Source organism: Hyla sarda, chromosome 5 (genome assembly GCF_029499605.1).
Source record: "Hyla sarda isolate aHylSar1 chromosome 5, aHylSar1.hap1, whole genome shotgun sequence".
NCBI classification, from domain to species: Eukaryota; Metazoa; Chordata; class Amphibia; order Anura; family Hylidae; genus Hyla; species Hyla sarda.
This window is the reverse complement of record NC_079193.1, coordinates 114,743,995-114,758,965: the sequence shown is the minus strand read 5'-3', so window position 1 is coordinate 114,758,965 and position 14,971 is coordinate 114,743,995. Positions and strand designations below refer to the sequence as shown.

The 14,971-nt window shown below is 44.8% G+C and overlaps 1 protein-coding gene and 1 long non-coding RNA gene across 9 annotated transcripts in view; one reads left to right on the top strand and one right to left on the bottom strand.

Annotated features, from left to right (window-relative positions):
- LOC130273404 (uncharacterized) overlaps window positions 1-7,807 on the top strand; it is a 68,329-nt gene extending 60,522 nt beyond the window's left edge. For all 3 annotated transcript variants that reach the window (XR_008843984.1, XR_008843986.1, XR_008843985.1), the window contains exon 3: window positions 7,669-7,807. This is a non-coding gene — a long non-coding RNA (uncharacterized LOC130273404). The remainder of the gene's footprint in view (window positions 1-7,668) is intronic.
- CTNND2 (catenin delta 2) overlaps window positions 1-14,971 on the bottom strand; it is a 913,533-nt gene that overhangs the window by 646,384 nt on the left and 252,178 nt on the right. For all 6 annotated transcript variants that reach the window (XM_056520133.1, XM_056520132.1, XM_056520127.1 and 3 more), the window contains one exon: window positions 7,573-8,125. In XM_056520133.1, coding sequence (XP_056376108.1) covers window positions 7,573-8,125 — 553 coding nt within the window. The remainder of the gene's footprint in view (window positions 1-7,572; window positions 8,126-14,971) is intronic.

The following is a 14,971-nucleotide window of genomic DNA, read 5'->3' as shown; positions in this document are numbered from 1 at the left end:
AAGTTCCTGGAACAACTGGGCTTCAAAGGTGGTTCCCCGATCCGTGAGGACTGATTCGGGACACCCCAGAGGTTGGATCCAGTGTCGATAGAAGAGCTGAGCAGCAGTCTTGGCGGTAAGATCCTTGACAGGGACCACGACCACCCACTTAGAATAATGAACCACCATGGTTAGAGCATGACAATAGCCAGATTGAGTGGGGGCCAGCTTTACATGATCCAAGGCAACAATTTGATTCAGCCTTTCTGTACAGATGGGATGTAAAGGGGCCCTTGTGTCCCTCCGGGGGTTCTTTGTCACGTTGCACACGGAGCACTCAGCACACCATTTCTCGATGTCTCCCCGCATCCCAATCCAGTAGAATCACCTTCTGACGGTGATTTTTGTCTTATGGACCCCGAAGTGTCTGGATTGATCATGATAGGCGTTCAGGACCATGGCTGCATGTCTTCTGGGAACCACAATCTGGTGTATGCGGTCGCCGGAGACTGGGTCCAGGGAATTTCGGTAGACCAGCCCCTTGTGCAGGAATAGGCGATTCCTCTGCCGCCATAGCCACTTCAATTCGAAATCCCCGTGGGCCTTGCGCACCCGAGTGGGCACTTTCTTGTGGAGGCAATAGTCTAGGAGGTCCCCGATAACCCGGCTTTCATCCTGAAGTGTCTTCCAGTTAGAGCACTCTGGCTCACGATCCTTCAGTAGAAGGGAGGCATTTCCACATCTTCCCACACTTCCTCAGCAGGAGGTGCTTCTCCCGGGGCCATACGAGAAAGTACATCCGCATTAACATTGGTTTTTGTACTACGATACTTGATGTTGAAATCATAGTTGGCCAACCGAGAGGCCCAACGCTGTTCCAGAGCTCCCAACTTAGCAGTGTTCAAATGGGCCAAGGGGTTGTTGTCAGTGTAGACCGTGAAGGGGGTAGCAGCCAAGTAATCCTTAAACTTCTCAGTAATGGCCCAGACCAGGGCTAGGAGTTCCAGCTTGAAGGAGCTATAGTTGGCATCATTCTTCTCAGCACCTCGGAGATGCCGGCTGGCATAGGCAATCACCCTCCCTCTGCCATCTTGAACTTGAGATAAGACCGCCCCCAGACCTTCAAAGCTAGCGTCTGTGTACAAACGGAACGGCAGGCTGTAATCAGAATACGCCAAAATGGGGGGTTCCCTGAGGAGGTACTTCAGGGCTCGAAAGGCATCTTCTTGTTCCTCAGCCCACTGTATAGGGAGCCTCCAATTAAAATTATCCCGGGCAGTAATTCTGTTAAGGGTCCAGCAATTTGAGCAAAATGAGGGATGAAGTGCCTATAATATCCAGCAAATCTCAGGAAACTTCGGACGTCTCGCACCGTCCTGGGTGTAGGCCACTCTTTCACAGCACTCACTTTGTCTGGATCAGGCTGGACTCCTTGAGCACTAACGACATGTCCCAGACAGTGTACTTGTGGCTTTAGCAAGTGACATTTGGAAGGTTTAACCTTGAGTCCATGTTGGATAAGGACTTTGAAAACTTCTTTCAGGTGATCCAGGTGTTCCTGATATGTCCAAGAATAGACGACGACGTCATCTAAATACAACAGAACACTCAGGAAGTTAAGGCGCCTCAAGCATCGCTCCATTAAGCGTTTGAAAGAAGCTGGTGCATTACACAGTCCAAAGGGCATACTTTTGAACTCGAAGAGACCCATAGGGGTCACAAATGCGGTCTTCTCTCAATCTTCTTCTGCCATTGGTACCTGCCAGCAGCCGCTCGTCAGATTCAGTGTGGAAAAGAAAACGGCCGACCCCAATGCAGTCAAGGATTCTTCGATGCGAGAAAGAGGATAGGCATCCTTATGCGTTATGATGTTCAACTTCCGGTAATCCACGCAAAAGCGGATAGTTGCATCTTTTTTTTTCACCAGGACCAAGGGTGCAGCCCAAGAACTCTGGCTTTCCTGGATGACATCGGCCTCCTTCATCTCCACGAGTATTTTCTTGATGGTCTCATACATCCCAGGAGCCACAGGGCGATGTCTCTCTTTAATGGGTGGATTGTCCCCAGTGAGAATCCTATGTTTGATCATGGTAGTCCTGCCAAAGTCTGTGGGGAACTTGCTGTAAGCTTCTTGATATTTCTTAGCCACCTGGATGACTCCTTCCACCTGTTCCTTGGGGGTATCTTCGCCTCCTATCTGTAGTTGGCTCCACCAAGGTTCCGCAGGATTCTGGTCAGGTCCTCGTTGAACCACTTGTGACTTCGAGACCACATCTCTGACGTCTAAATGGTGTAGAGTAGCCACTGGGGTATACTTGGGTAGTTGGACCGCAAATTGAGAGAGGTTAATAAGTCTCACTGGAACGCTTCCCATTACGTACAGTTACCAGGCTTCTAGTGGCTCGCACCAAGGGACAATCTTCCAGTAGAAGGGGTTCCAAGAGCGCTTGGTAATCTTGATTTTTCACCCCGGGTCGGGCACGACACCAAATAACTGTCTCCGTCTGTGGCTGTAGACTAACGGCTCGGATATCTTGAGTCCTTACTCGACAGATTTCTCCTTGATGATTCACGAACTTATGTTCTGCTTGGAGTATTTTGAGGTGGTGTTGGGCAGCTCGCCAGCATGGGGGTAACAGGTGAGGGAGAGATGCATGCAGTGCACAGACAATATCATCAAAACAGTGCCTCATAATATTCATGCCTAAAATGAAATCAGCTGCCCCCTCATCCCTAACATTTGTGACAATCACACCCTGCCTTCCCAACACATGTTTTCCCACCTGCACTGTGGGCTCCCAGTAACCATGCCTGGGTACTGGTTTCCCGTTCCCTGCAATTACTCTAAACTCCGCTTCCTGAGGGTCACACAATCTTTCTGGGCCTCAATAGTTATAGAAAACCCCCTGCAGAAAAGTGGATACCTGAGACCCCGTATCTATCAGAGCTTTTAACCGGATACCTTCAATCATCACCTGTACATAAGGACAAGAAGCTACATACATAGACAGTCCTTTCTTGTCACTGGTTGACTCTGGACCTTCAGTCTCTACTCCTGGGGTGCGGTCCTTGACCCCAGGGGACGCCCTTTTAAAGCCCAGCATTGGCTCTTCCAATGTCCATTCTTGTTACAATAACTACAGACAGGTCTCTGACCCCCAGGTGATCTCACAGGAGGGGTGCTAGATGGACCAACAGGGCGAGGGTCAGCCTTCTTAGGTGGTGGTGTTGCAGATCTAGGAGGATTTGGCCGTACAGACATCTCTTTAAAGGCCTTGGCTAACTGTTCAATGTCCTGTTTGATGCCTTGTCAGCTGTCCAAGGGCTAGAAGAAGGTGTTGATGGGGCAGATTGAGAAGGGAACGGCGGCTGGGGCGAAGGCCCCGGAGATTCGGTAGCGGGAACACTAGTCTCTTCTGTCTGAGGTCCCGACTCTATTATCTTAACCGCTAGTCTCTTAAAAGCTGGGAAGGCCATGTCGGGATTTTGAACGGCCAGCATCCTAAGTTGGGCCTTGTCCCATTTGTTCAGTGCCCCTTCTATAAAACGGTCCATCAGTACTCTATTGCCCTGATCGGGTCCAACTTATGTACCGCCTCTGATGCGCTTTGTAAAGCTACTGCATATGCTCTGAGGGTCTCACCCGGCTTCTGACATCGTTCATATAGTCTGAGGCATACCTCTGAGGGAGAATGAGATTCAAACACTTAAGAGAGTCCTTCAAAAATCTGTCCCACTGTGGCTATATCAGCTGCCGGCCAGGTACGCAATTCTTCCAAGGCGGGTCCCTGGAGCTGTCCCAGAAGCGGCTGTATCTGTTGGTGAGGGGGCAATGCATAAAATCCGAAGAGGCTGTAAAACTTTTCTTTAAAGTCTCTCAATGTAAAAGGGTCACCATTGTAGGTGGGAAGCACAGGATTCCCCAAGAAGACAGGTGCAGCAACAGGGGCTTTCAACATATAGGGAGAGACTAGAGGTGGACTTGCTGGATCCTGCTCCGCCGGTGATGGAGGTCTTGCTGGAATCACAGGTAGAGTACGTCTTTGTGAAGTAGAAGGTGTTGGTGAAGGTGGCAGCACCCTTCTGACTTGGGGTGGAGACCCCATTGGTGGGGCCACTGGAACATCGCCTGCTTGCTGTTCAGATGGGGACTGTGAGGCTGCAGGTTCTGACATTTCTGTATTTGGTATTTTGGCCCTTTAAATAGATCTTGAATTTCTAGGTCCCAAGGAGATACTCAGTTGTTCTCTAATCTGGAACTTGAGAGCATGAATTTCAAACTTGAGGGCGGTGACTTGAAACTCAACAGCTTTTAATTGAAATTTGAATGCGTTGATCGGCAGCTGAAGTGATTATATATAGAACTTCAATTCAGCAATCTGGTGTCTCAAAGTCCCGTACTGTTCCGGCTCTTTGCAGCTTCCAACCCTTTGTCGCACTCTGCGCCTTTTCCCGTGCTGAACTTCCTCTCTTTGTTGGTCTCTGGCACTAGACTCCAACAAAATGGCTGCCGCGGCACCGAGGGCTTCGGTGGGCGGGGTTTCTGGATCACGTGCGCAGGGAGGCCATGCTCTAACATCAGTACTTCCTTTCACAGTTTGTAGCTCCGCTGTACTGTTTGCCTCCCCCTTACTTTATATGCGCACTTCCTTCACACAGCACCGTGTGCACAACCCCTTACTCCAGAGTATAAGTCACAGTACATGAATAAAGTTCGTTTTCTGGGGGGGGGGGAGGGGGGAGTACACTTTCACTACTGGCGACTGTAGTAGGCACACACCCGAATCCTGCTCGTGCCAAAAAGGCTTTGTGGTATGCCTTGGGGGGGTGTATGGTAGTTGGGGTATTGTTTCGGTAGATGAGGGGTTCATGTTAACCCTATAGTTTGTGACGCCAGGCTGTGGGCTAGTATGCTGAGGTAATTCTCGGGCCTTCCCAGAAACGATAGGTGCATGTATAAAATGACTGAAGGTCCACAAGATACTTGAACTTGGATAACTTTACTGAACGGCTTATGGTACATCCAATGCACAATAACAGTCTCAAGAATACAGTCTCTATATAGTGCAATGGCTGACAGTTGCTGCAGACCTTGACTTTAGATACAGTCTCTGAATTTGGGGTAATTTTGCAGATCCGTCCGGATTTAGGGGATAGATAAGGTCCGGTGATCTTGCAGAGTGCTTAGGGATTGATACACTCTCAATTTAGAATTGATCAGCCGTTGCCGCAAGGCTCGGGTCTAACTCACTGCGGGAGATAGCTGTATAGGTCCTTCCTCGTCAGGAGCACAGGAGCAAGAAAAGAGAGCAATGGCCGCTGCTCCCTTATATTGGCAGGGGCAGGGCCGCTTTCACTGGTCCAATTAACTGTCACTCACCGTTACAAGGAGTGATGGGAGATATAAGTCATAGGGGCCTCCAAAGGTCCTGAAGCTAAGGGGACCTCTGGCTAAGGGGACCTATATACAAAGGTACCGGATAGGATACGGTACCGGGACACCACACAAGCAAGAAGACCATCTACTTTTAATCCGCCTATTGTGGCAGGGTGTCCCATAGATATTTTCTGTAAATCTGTGGTATAAGAGATGAAGGCACTCCTATATCCAATAGGTGATGTTAATCTGTCAGAGAGTGAACATGAGGCCATACAGTGGTTGGCTACTCCTTCTGATCTAAAGATATCTTGAGCTGACAAAGGAGGTGGGGTAGCGGTTTGGTTCACTCAACAATATGAGGATGAAGCGTATCGCCAGCTAGGAGAGATGAAACAATCTATGTGAGACTGAAAAGTGATCCCACTATAAAGATATTGGAGCAATTAAGAAATTTCCTTAGGAGCAATGTAGAATCTGGAGTTGTAGATGCAAAAATGGTAGAGTGCCTTTTGCCCTCCATCCATCTAGGCCTAAATGGTACTTGCTCCCCAAAGTTCATAAAGCTGTCACCCCCCCCCCCCCCCCTCCCGGTCGCCTTATTGTGGGGGTCAGTGACAGAATACTTGTCCAAATATGTAGATTGTTTCTTCATATGCCCTCCTACGTTAAGAACACTGGCAACATTATTCTATTTACCCAGTCTTTTCAATGGCATGATTCTTACTCTCTAGCCACCGTGGACGCTGAGAGCTTGTACACCCGCATCCCTCATAATACTGACAAACCCCCTTCTTTTATTGATTTTATTTGGAACTCCCTTTTGTTTATTTTGACTCATAACACTTTTTGTTTTGGGGACAATTAATTTAAACAAATATCAGGACCGGACAACAAGTAGAATTTCGGGACCTGACTATGCTGAGGGGGACTGTCTGTTTTAACTAAGGGTTATCAAAAAACCATTGCAAAAAATTCTATCCTACATTATGGAAGTTCCCACTCCAAACAAGTGAAAGATGCCATTCCATACAGCCAGTTCCTCGGGCTCAAGAGGAACAATAGTAACTCCTACATCTTTAATCAACAAGCAAAAGGTCTTTCCTCCTGTTTGGTAAAAAGGGGTTACCCCTGCAGCATTACTGAGAGTGCCTATATGAAGACTGCTGTCAAGTCTAGGATGGAATCAATCTAAAAAAAATGCACATAGGAAATGTCAAGAAAAATACTTTTGGGGAGATTTATCAAAACCTGTGTAGAGGAAAAGTTACCCATAGCAACCAATCGGATTGCTTCTTTCATTTTTTTTAAAGGGCCTCTCAAAAATAAAAGGTGAAAGGAAATGATTGGTTGCTATGGGCAACTAGGCAACTTTCCCTCTACACAGGTTTTGATAAATCTTCCCCTTTGTGTTCGCATTCAAGAACAGCCCTATGAATTCCATGATTAAGATGGTGATCAATAAGAATTGGCACATACTTGAAAGCGATAATGATTTAGTTGAAGTCACCTCTGAGCGCCCACACACTTCTGCGGTCCTGGTCCCCCTGGCTGATCTGAAAAGGAGCTTTGAGTCTTATACCGAGTGATGAGTGCAGGATATTTCAGTGTTGTTACTATATACAGTTTATGTTAATCTTAGTGAGCCTTCAGGCATTAGTATACATACCACTAATGTATTTATCCATACCTTCTTTCCTCTTGTCACTATTAAGTAGTATATCCACTCACTTTGCTTCACCCCTAGCTCATTTAAAGCTGTGTATACAAAGCTGCATATACCCGCAGTTAGGTCACACTAGGCCAAAACCAACATTACCTGGGTTTCACATACAAATGAATACATGTAATCTAACATCTACATATACACTGTAATCTAACTGTGCCAAAATGGAACATATAAGTATGGAAAGTATAATGTGTGACAAAAAAAATTATTCATTTTACAAATCCACTGGTGAAAATATTCAGTGCGAAATGGACACATACAGACTTTATAAACTTTTGGTGTGTATTCAGACGTACTGTATGCTGCGCATATTTGATGGACATGATGTGAAGTTGCAGATTTGATGCTGTGTTCAGTCATTTAGTTTACCTCGAAATCTGCAACTTCAAATCCTGCACATCAAATATGTGCAGGATACTACATGGATGAAAAAAACAAGTGTTTCCATAATGTCAGATACAGTATAAACATAAATAAGATTGATTACCTGCTAAACTGCCAGGTCTCTGCAATGTTGCTGTGGCATATAGTTCTTGTGAAGGCTTGGTGTACTGATCAGAGGAATGAACTACTCGTTTTGTAGGTGATAGAGTTGCATATGAACCAATTGCTGAACTCAGCTGATGTAAAGGCGAAGATTGGATGGTTGGTGGAGAGGTCACCCGCGCAGATGAAGGAGAAGGTCCTGCCGATGATACAATTATGTTGATAGGTGAACTGGTACTGTAGGATTTGGCAAGTCGACTAGGAGATTGTTTTGGAGAAGAAATTCTCTGTGTGGTATTATAGCCAGTACTTTCTGATGCAGAGCCCACCCGCTGGAGCTTAGTTGGAGAGCCTGCTTGCTGCATTGATAAGGGAGAGCTAACTCTCTGTGCTGGCAAAGTTGAACTTGAATAAAAAAGTGTTGAAGAATGTGGAGAGTCAGGCAAATGAAAAGCACTCCCATGGCTTGGCACAAAGGATTCTCTTGAGTGAGACACAGCATGTGTTTGGGGTGGCTCAGTACCGGATGACTGAGCTACTCTGCTACCTGTGCTCTGTAAAAACAACAAAATAGCACGCTAATATAGTAAAGTAATTGTACATGCAAAAAGTAACATGTTTTATATCATTTGTAACTGATTATTCTTAATACAAAAGCTTTTGTATCAAGAATATCTATCTCACCCAGCATGCACAAACATATTTTCTGATATCAGATCAACTGGGAGAAAGCCTTTTTTCCATTTTATTCCATTATCTTAGGCAATACTACACCATAAGTGTTTAAAGGGGTACTCCGGTGAAAACCTTTTTTCTTTTAAATCAACTGGTGGCAGAAAGTTACATATTTGTAAATTACTTCTATTAAAAAATATTAATCTTTCCAGTACTTATTAGCTGCTGAATGCTCCAGAGGAACACTGATGACATCACGAACACAGTGCTCTCTGCTGACATCTCTGTCCATTTTAGCAACCATGCATAGCAGATGGATGCATAGCAGATGGATGCATAGCAGATGGATGCTAAGGGCAGCATGGTGGCTCAGTGGTTAGCACTGTTGCCTTGCAGTGCTGGGGACTTGGGTTCAAATCCCACTAAGGACAACAATAAATAAAGCATTATTATTATTATAATAACATAAGCAGAGATAACTGTGCTCGTGATGTCATCAGAGAGCATTCCAAAAAGAAAAGAATTTCCTCTGTAGTATTCAGCAGCTAATAAGTACAGGAAGGATTAAGATTTTTTAATAGAAGTAATTTACAAATATGTTTAACTTTCTGCCACCAGTTGATTTAAAAGAAAAAAGGTTTTCACCGGAGTACCCCTTTAAGGGACCAAATGACTGGAGATCCCACCTTCAGGGTCTCTCTGTTGAGCTGAACAATAAGGCCATGTTATTACATCCAGAATGCACACATCTGGAATTTCCGTGCCAGATGTTTCCGAAACAGAAATTCTGTTTTCAGTGTCCACACAAAGAATGAACCTTTTCATTATTTGTGCAGACACCGCACGGAATGCATAGCCATCTATGAGACGGCACATTCCCGTGCTGGCACTCTTCAGAATGTCTGCATCAGATTTTCCGTGTGTACATTACAGGCGTGTGAACATAGCCTAAAGTGTGCTGCACAAACGACAACTAGTGCATTCACTGATGTTGTGTAAACAATGAAGGAAATGAGGAGCTTACAGGAGTGCAGTGGTCTCCTAATTGTTCTGCACCTCAGGGGGCCTCAAGGTCAGGTATCCAATTATGGGAGCCAGACCCCCACTTATCGAACATTTATAGGCTAGCATTGACTAGAACTGAGATAACATAAGAGATTTGGAAGCATTTACAGTCTTTATCCAATTCCAGTCTCCCAAGTCATCTCATATTGGCAGATATGCTCAAGCATACTGGGCAGTACAGTTGCTGAAGCAACAGTACAACACCCAGAGGGAATCATGCATGGGCCCTATTCTAAAAAAAATGCAATACTCTAAGAGGCAATTCTCCAGTTACCTTAGCAACCATAGCACTTAGCCAGCACTAGTGTCTCTACCTAGGTCAGCTTGGACAGGAACACAGAATTGGATGTTAACTTTGAGTAAACTTGACAATTCTAAGTTAGCAAAATTAGTTACATAGTTACTACAGCAGAAAAAAACTACACAGTTAGTACAGCAGAAAAAAAAACACAATCATCAAGTTCAACCTTGGGTACAGGTAAGATGTGGATGAACAGGAGGGGTACAAGTAGCATTATGCTATCAGTCTTGCATCTCAGAAAACACTAAAGTCATGGAGTCAACAAAAAGCATGATGAGACACAAACAGAGTAGAGAAAGAGTGGTGCAGTTCCCATAGTAACACATAGGATTGATTCTTTTGTATTTAAAAAGGAGTTTAAAAATAAGTTATCTGATTGGTTGCTATGGGCAATTGCACCAATCTCTACAGAGGTTTTGACGAATCTCCCCCAAAGTGTATACATTTAAGACACATGTGATATTAATAAAGGGTTAAATAGGGAATTAAACATGACACATTACAGTAATGTGAAAAAGTTTAATGCAGGTGCGATAAAAATACAGCAAAGTAAGAATGCTTTAAAAAATAATAGTTTATTTTTATCAATTAACCCCTTAAGGAAAACAGATGTAAATGTACATCTTGATGCCCTGGTACTTATTGAAGCAGGACATACCTTTTATGTCCTGTACATAACAGAAGGAGCTGCCATTGATTCAAGCACGGAAGGGATGAGCCCTAATGGCGGATATTAGCGATCAGGCTGATGCCCCCATTAACCCTTTAGATGCCATGATCAATACTGATCACAGCAACTGAAGCATAATGGGGGCTTAGAAAGATGGTGGCTGGAGGTCTCCTTACCTGCTCCTGTCACTTACCTGCTGCAGTCCACTTCTCTGGCCTGCCTTCTTGCAGACCAAAGACGTAGATTACAGATTATACTGATCAGTGATATGCCTATGCTTAGCAATGAACAATATTAGCATTCAAATGATTGCTATACATTGTCCCCTATGGGGAAAAATTAGAAATAATCAGTTATTTATTTATTTTTTGTGTGAATATGTCTTTCCTCATATAAAAACTGAATTAATTCCCTCAATTGAATACAGATCACGGCATCTGCGGCAGTGCGGCGCTTAAAATGGATGATCTGTTCGCCCGTGGTGGCAGTGCTGCAGGGATCCGATCATATGAAATGGCAAACAGAGGTCCCCTCACCTGCCACTTCCGTCTACTGGGGTCTTCTGCTCTGGTTGGAGATCAGGCAGACCAGAGCAGAAGATTGCCAATAACAGTGATTAGTGCTATGCCCTATGCAAAGCACTGAACAGTATTAGCAGTCAAATGATTGCAATAAATAGTCCCCTATGGGGACATAAAAAGAGTAAAGATAAAATTTTAAATCGCACTCTATCATCTGACCCCACTAGAGCTTATGCAAATGAACTAAAAGATCTGATCGCTGAGGGTTTTCGACTGGGTATACAAACTAAATCAGAAAGAGATTTTATACTTATTAACAAACCAGCCCTTTCTATATTTTATTATCTGCCAAAGGTACATAAGAACAACTCTAATCCTCCCGGGCGCCCTATAATATCTGGAATAAACTCTATATCCTCAAATTTATCACACTACCTTGATCTTTTATTACACAAATATGTTTTTAACCTAGAGTCATTTTTAAAAGATACCACATATTTTATTTCTTCTATGTTAAATGTAGACTGGAAGGATGAATATTTCTTAGTGACCATGGACATTTCATTCCTCTATACTGTTATTAATCATGACCTAGGTATCAACGCAGTTGCTCAATTCTTAAAGAATGACCCTAGTGTACCCGATACCCAGTGTGATTTTATCCTGAAGGGTTTGCGGTTTATCTTGACATATAACTACTTTCAATTTCAGAACACCATCTATGCGCAGCATACTGACACGGCAATGGGGTCTCGGGTGGCACCCAGTTTTGCAAATCTATTTGTGGGTCTTTTTGAAAAACCTACTATTTACCTCCACCCTCTATTCCAGAACTGCATTTTTTATAAACGTTTTCTTGATGATATATTTTTTTTTATCTGGAAAGGCACACAGGTATTATTGGATGAGTTTTTATGTGTTCTTAATAATAATACTTGGGGTCTTCAATTTACACAAATTTTTTTATAAAGACAATGCAGAATTTCTTGACGTGATTGTCTTACACAATGGTCTGGGTAAACTTTTGACTAAAACCTTTTATAGCTATCTTGATTTTACTAGTTCACATTATAAGAAATGGTTGACTAACGTCCCATATGGACAGTTTAAGTGAATTAGACGGAACTGCACATCCAACCAAGACTTTAATGATCAGAGTAAGATTCTTAAACATCGTTTTAAAGCTAAAAAATATCCCAGATCCATTGTGGAGGTGTCCTTCAGAAGAGCCAGGAGCCTATCCCAGGGGGACTGTCTAATAAACAAAATCATCCGTTACTCTGACAATAAGTGGACCACAAATTTTATTACCACCTACGCAAGGGAACACAGGCAAATCCAGGAGATTCTACAAACACACTGGCCCATTGTCCTCAGTGATCATTTCCTGCAAAAAGCCCTTCCTAACAGACCTGGCATTACATTCAGGAGGGCGAGGACACTACGTAACATTATAGCACCCAGTAGATTAAAAACTAAAACTCATTCAAACACTACTTTCCTATCTATCAATGGAGTGTCCAGATGTGGCCATGTGCTATGTAAGTGTTGTGCTAGCATCAATTACCGTGCCAAGTCTTTGGTCTCTAGGAGCACTGGTGAAACCTTTCCTATTAACACCCTCCTGAACTGTTCCACACAATACATAGTGTATCTCCTGGATTGTGCCTGTGGGACCCAGTATGTGGGTAGAACGGTAAGGTGCCTACGCGAAAGGATCACAAAACATAGAAATAATGCAGAAAAAGGCTTTATGCTACATAGTGTATCCAGGCACCTGACCTAACACCATCAACAGGATTTTAAATGTATTACTGTGACCCCAATTGAAAGTGTACCCAGAGACAACCCTCAGCGATTTAATACTATTTGCAGACATGAGAACTACAAGTTCACTGATCTGACTGTAAGCATCCTGATCTGAGGAAGGGAGGGCACCTCCCGAAACGCCTCATCCCCAATTTTTTATTTTCTTTATTCAATAAAAGTGGTTCAACTGCGAACCTTTTACAATATATATCCAGTCCATCGCCTTCATTTCCAAGGAAGCCGCAGCGCCATTCCAAAGTTTTTTTTTCGCAAGCTTCTCATCTAACCACCATGGTGTGGTCCCCGAAACAAGCTCAGCTATGGACTTTCCTAACACCCTTCAAGTGCCGGGCCCACCGCCCAGAAACATCCTGGACTGTACCGCTGACATGGAGATTGCTGACTCAACGTCTGATAGGGGTGCTGACAACTCTTCTGATGACACAGATACTCCAGAATATTGGGGGGCGAGCCCCCCTGCCAAAAAGTTGTTAAAGACCCCGCTGAAAGTTGTTCCCCGCAGTTCTGACAAAACTGATGGTTCTTCCTCTGATGATTCACAGGTGAGGGTGAAAAGCGCACCTTAATCCTACAGGTCTCTGACCTTGAGCCGCCCGCCAGAAACCTCTGCCGAATCGGCTCGCCATTATACCACCCCACTGAAGCTGCAGTATGCACTCTCAAGGATCACCCTGAACTCCAGGCCTTGCTACCGACTAAGACAGATATGCTCTCTAGAAACGGTTTTGAAGGAAGTGTGGAAAAAAAGACCTTCAACCAGTTAAAACAGAGAGTTAAAGCAGTTCCGGTTTAGAGGTCAACAGCTGGAGGACTTCCAAATGTCTACCGCCAAGCAGATACAATCCTTGCAGGAGTCCACTAAAAAACTATCTGTGCAACAGGTTGCAACAATAGACCACTTAGATTACCTGGATAACAGAAATCGCAGGAATAACATTCATATCAAAGGTCTGCCCAAATCTGTCATGCCACAGGATCTCCCATCAATGCTACAGAGACTCTTCAATGAAGTCCTGCAGAAGCCCCCTGACAACTTGATTGAGCTAGACATGGCACATCATGTGTTGAAGCCTAAGAATCCTGACTCTAAAAAGCCACACAATGTGATCTGTCAGGTTCACCATTATCTCCAAAAGGACGAAATTAATGCGGAGGGCTCGCACCATTAAAAGTCTTACTTATAATGGGACTGTGTTACAACTCTATCCACACCTCTCCCTCCGCACGTTGCGCCTGAGATCATCACTGAAACCCCTTCTACAAGTGCTTCAAAACGGCAAGATCCTGTATAGATGGGGCTTCCCCTTCTCGCTGACAGCGAGATATGGGCTCACCTCTGTGACGTTGAGAACCCCAAACGATCTTCTCCATTCCAAGCTACCGCTCATGTCCTTGCCTGAATGGGAAAGTTTATTCAGTACCGAGGCTGTTACTGTCCAGACGCCATTTCCGCCAGGCACACATAGGAACAGAGAGGACCCTCTCCCGACACCTTTATCGCAATGCCAGAAGAGGAAGACCTGACTGGCCCACTAATAACCTTCCTTTACTTGTAGTTGGTCCACTCCGGAGGGCCGGTCCGTGAGCCTAGTGCTACAGGCTCTCCCTTAGACTGTCTTTAGCTGTGAGACTGTTCTGCTTCAGCCCATTGCTCCACTGACCTGGACTAGTTGATGTGTTCACTCTCTTCTATGACTCCCCACGACTACGCACCCTCCTGCATCATCGTCCGACGTCTCTGGGTCCGTTCACCCCATAGGTCGCCCTTATAGCAGTTTTGTTTTTGTTATGTGATTTTGCCTCCCGATACTTAGCCACCATAGGGTCCCCGTACCTGCCCAATTTGTCATAGCCCTACTGTACTGCACACTCACCATATTGATTGGTATGAGCGGCTACACCAATGTTATTATGGCCCTTACCCTGGCACTTATCTAATGCACTGATGTTGTATTACTATCTACCCCCTGCCCGGGGTCTTTCACGTTTCCCCCATTAGGATTGGGGTCCAGCTGGCCCTGGCCCTCTGCTTGACTCTTATGGCTTTTCTCCATAGTCCTTGTGCTGCCGTGTCTATGCACCAGCTTCTTGACCTCTCCTCTATACCCTTTCCTCCCCCCTCTGTTACTCCCTCTTCTTTGCCATGCCCTATTGTGCTCTTACCTCTTCTTCTTCTCCCCAATGCAGGTCTGCCTTCCTTCACTTGATGCAGTCTCGATGTGTGGTGCTACAGGTGAGGTCCCCCCGTGATGGTAAGTTGGGCTATCCCTCCTACCCTCCATATGGCGGCTGACATAAATGTAACCTCCATCAATATCAAGGGCTTCAACACGTCCGA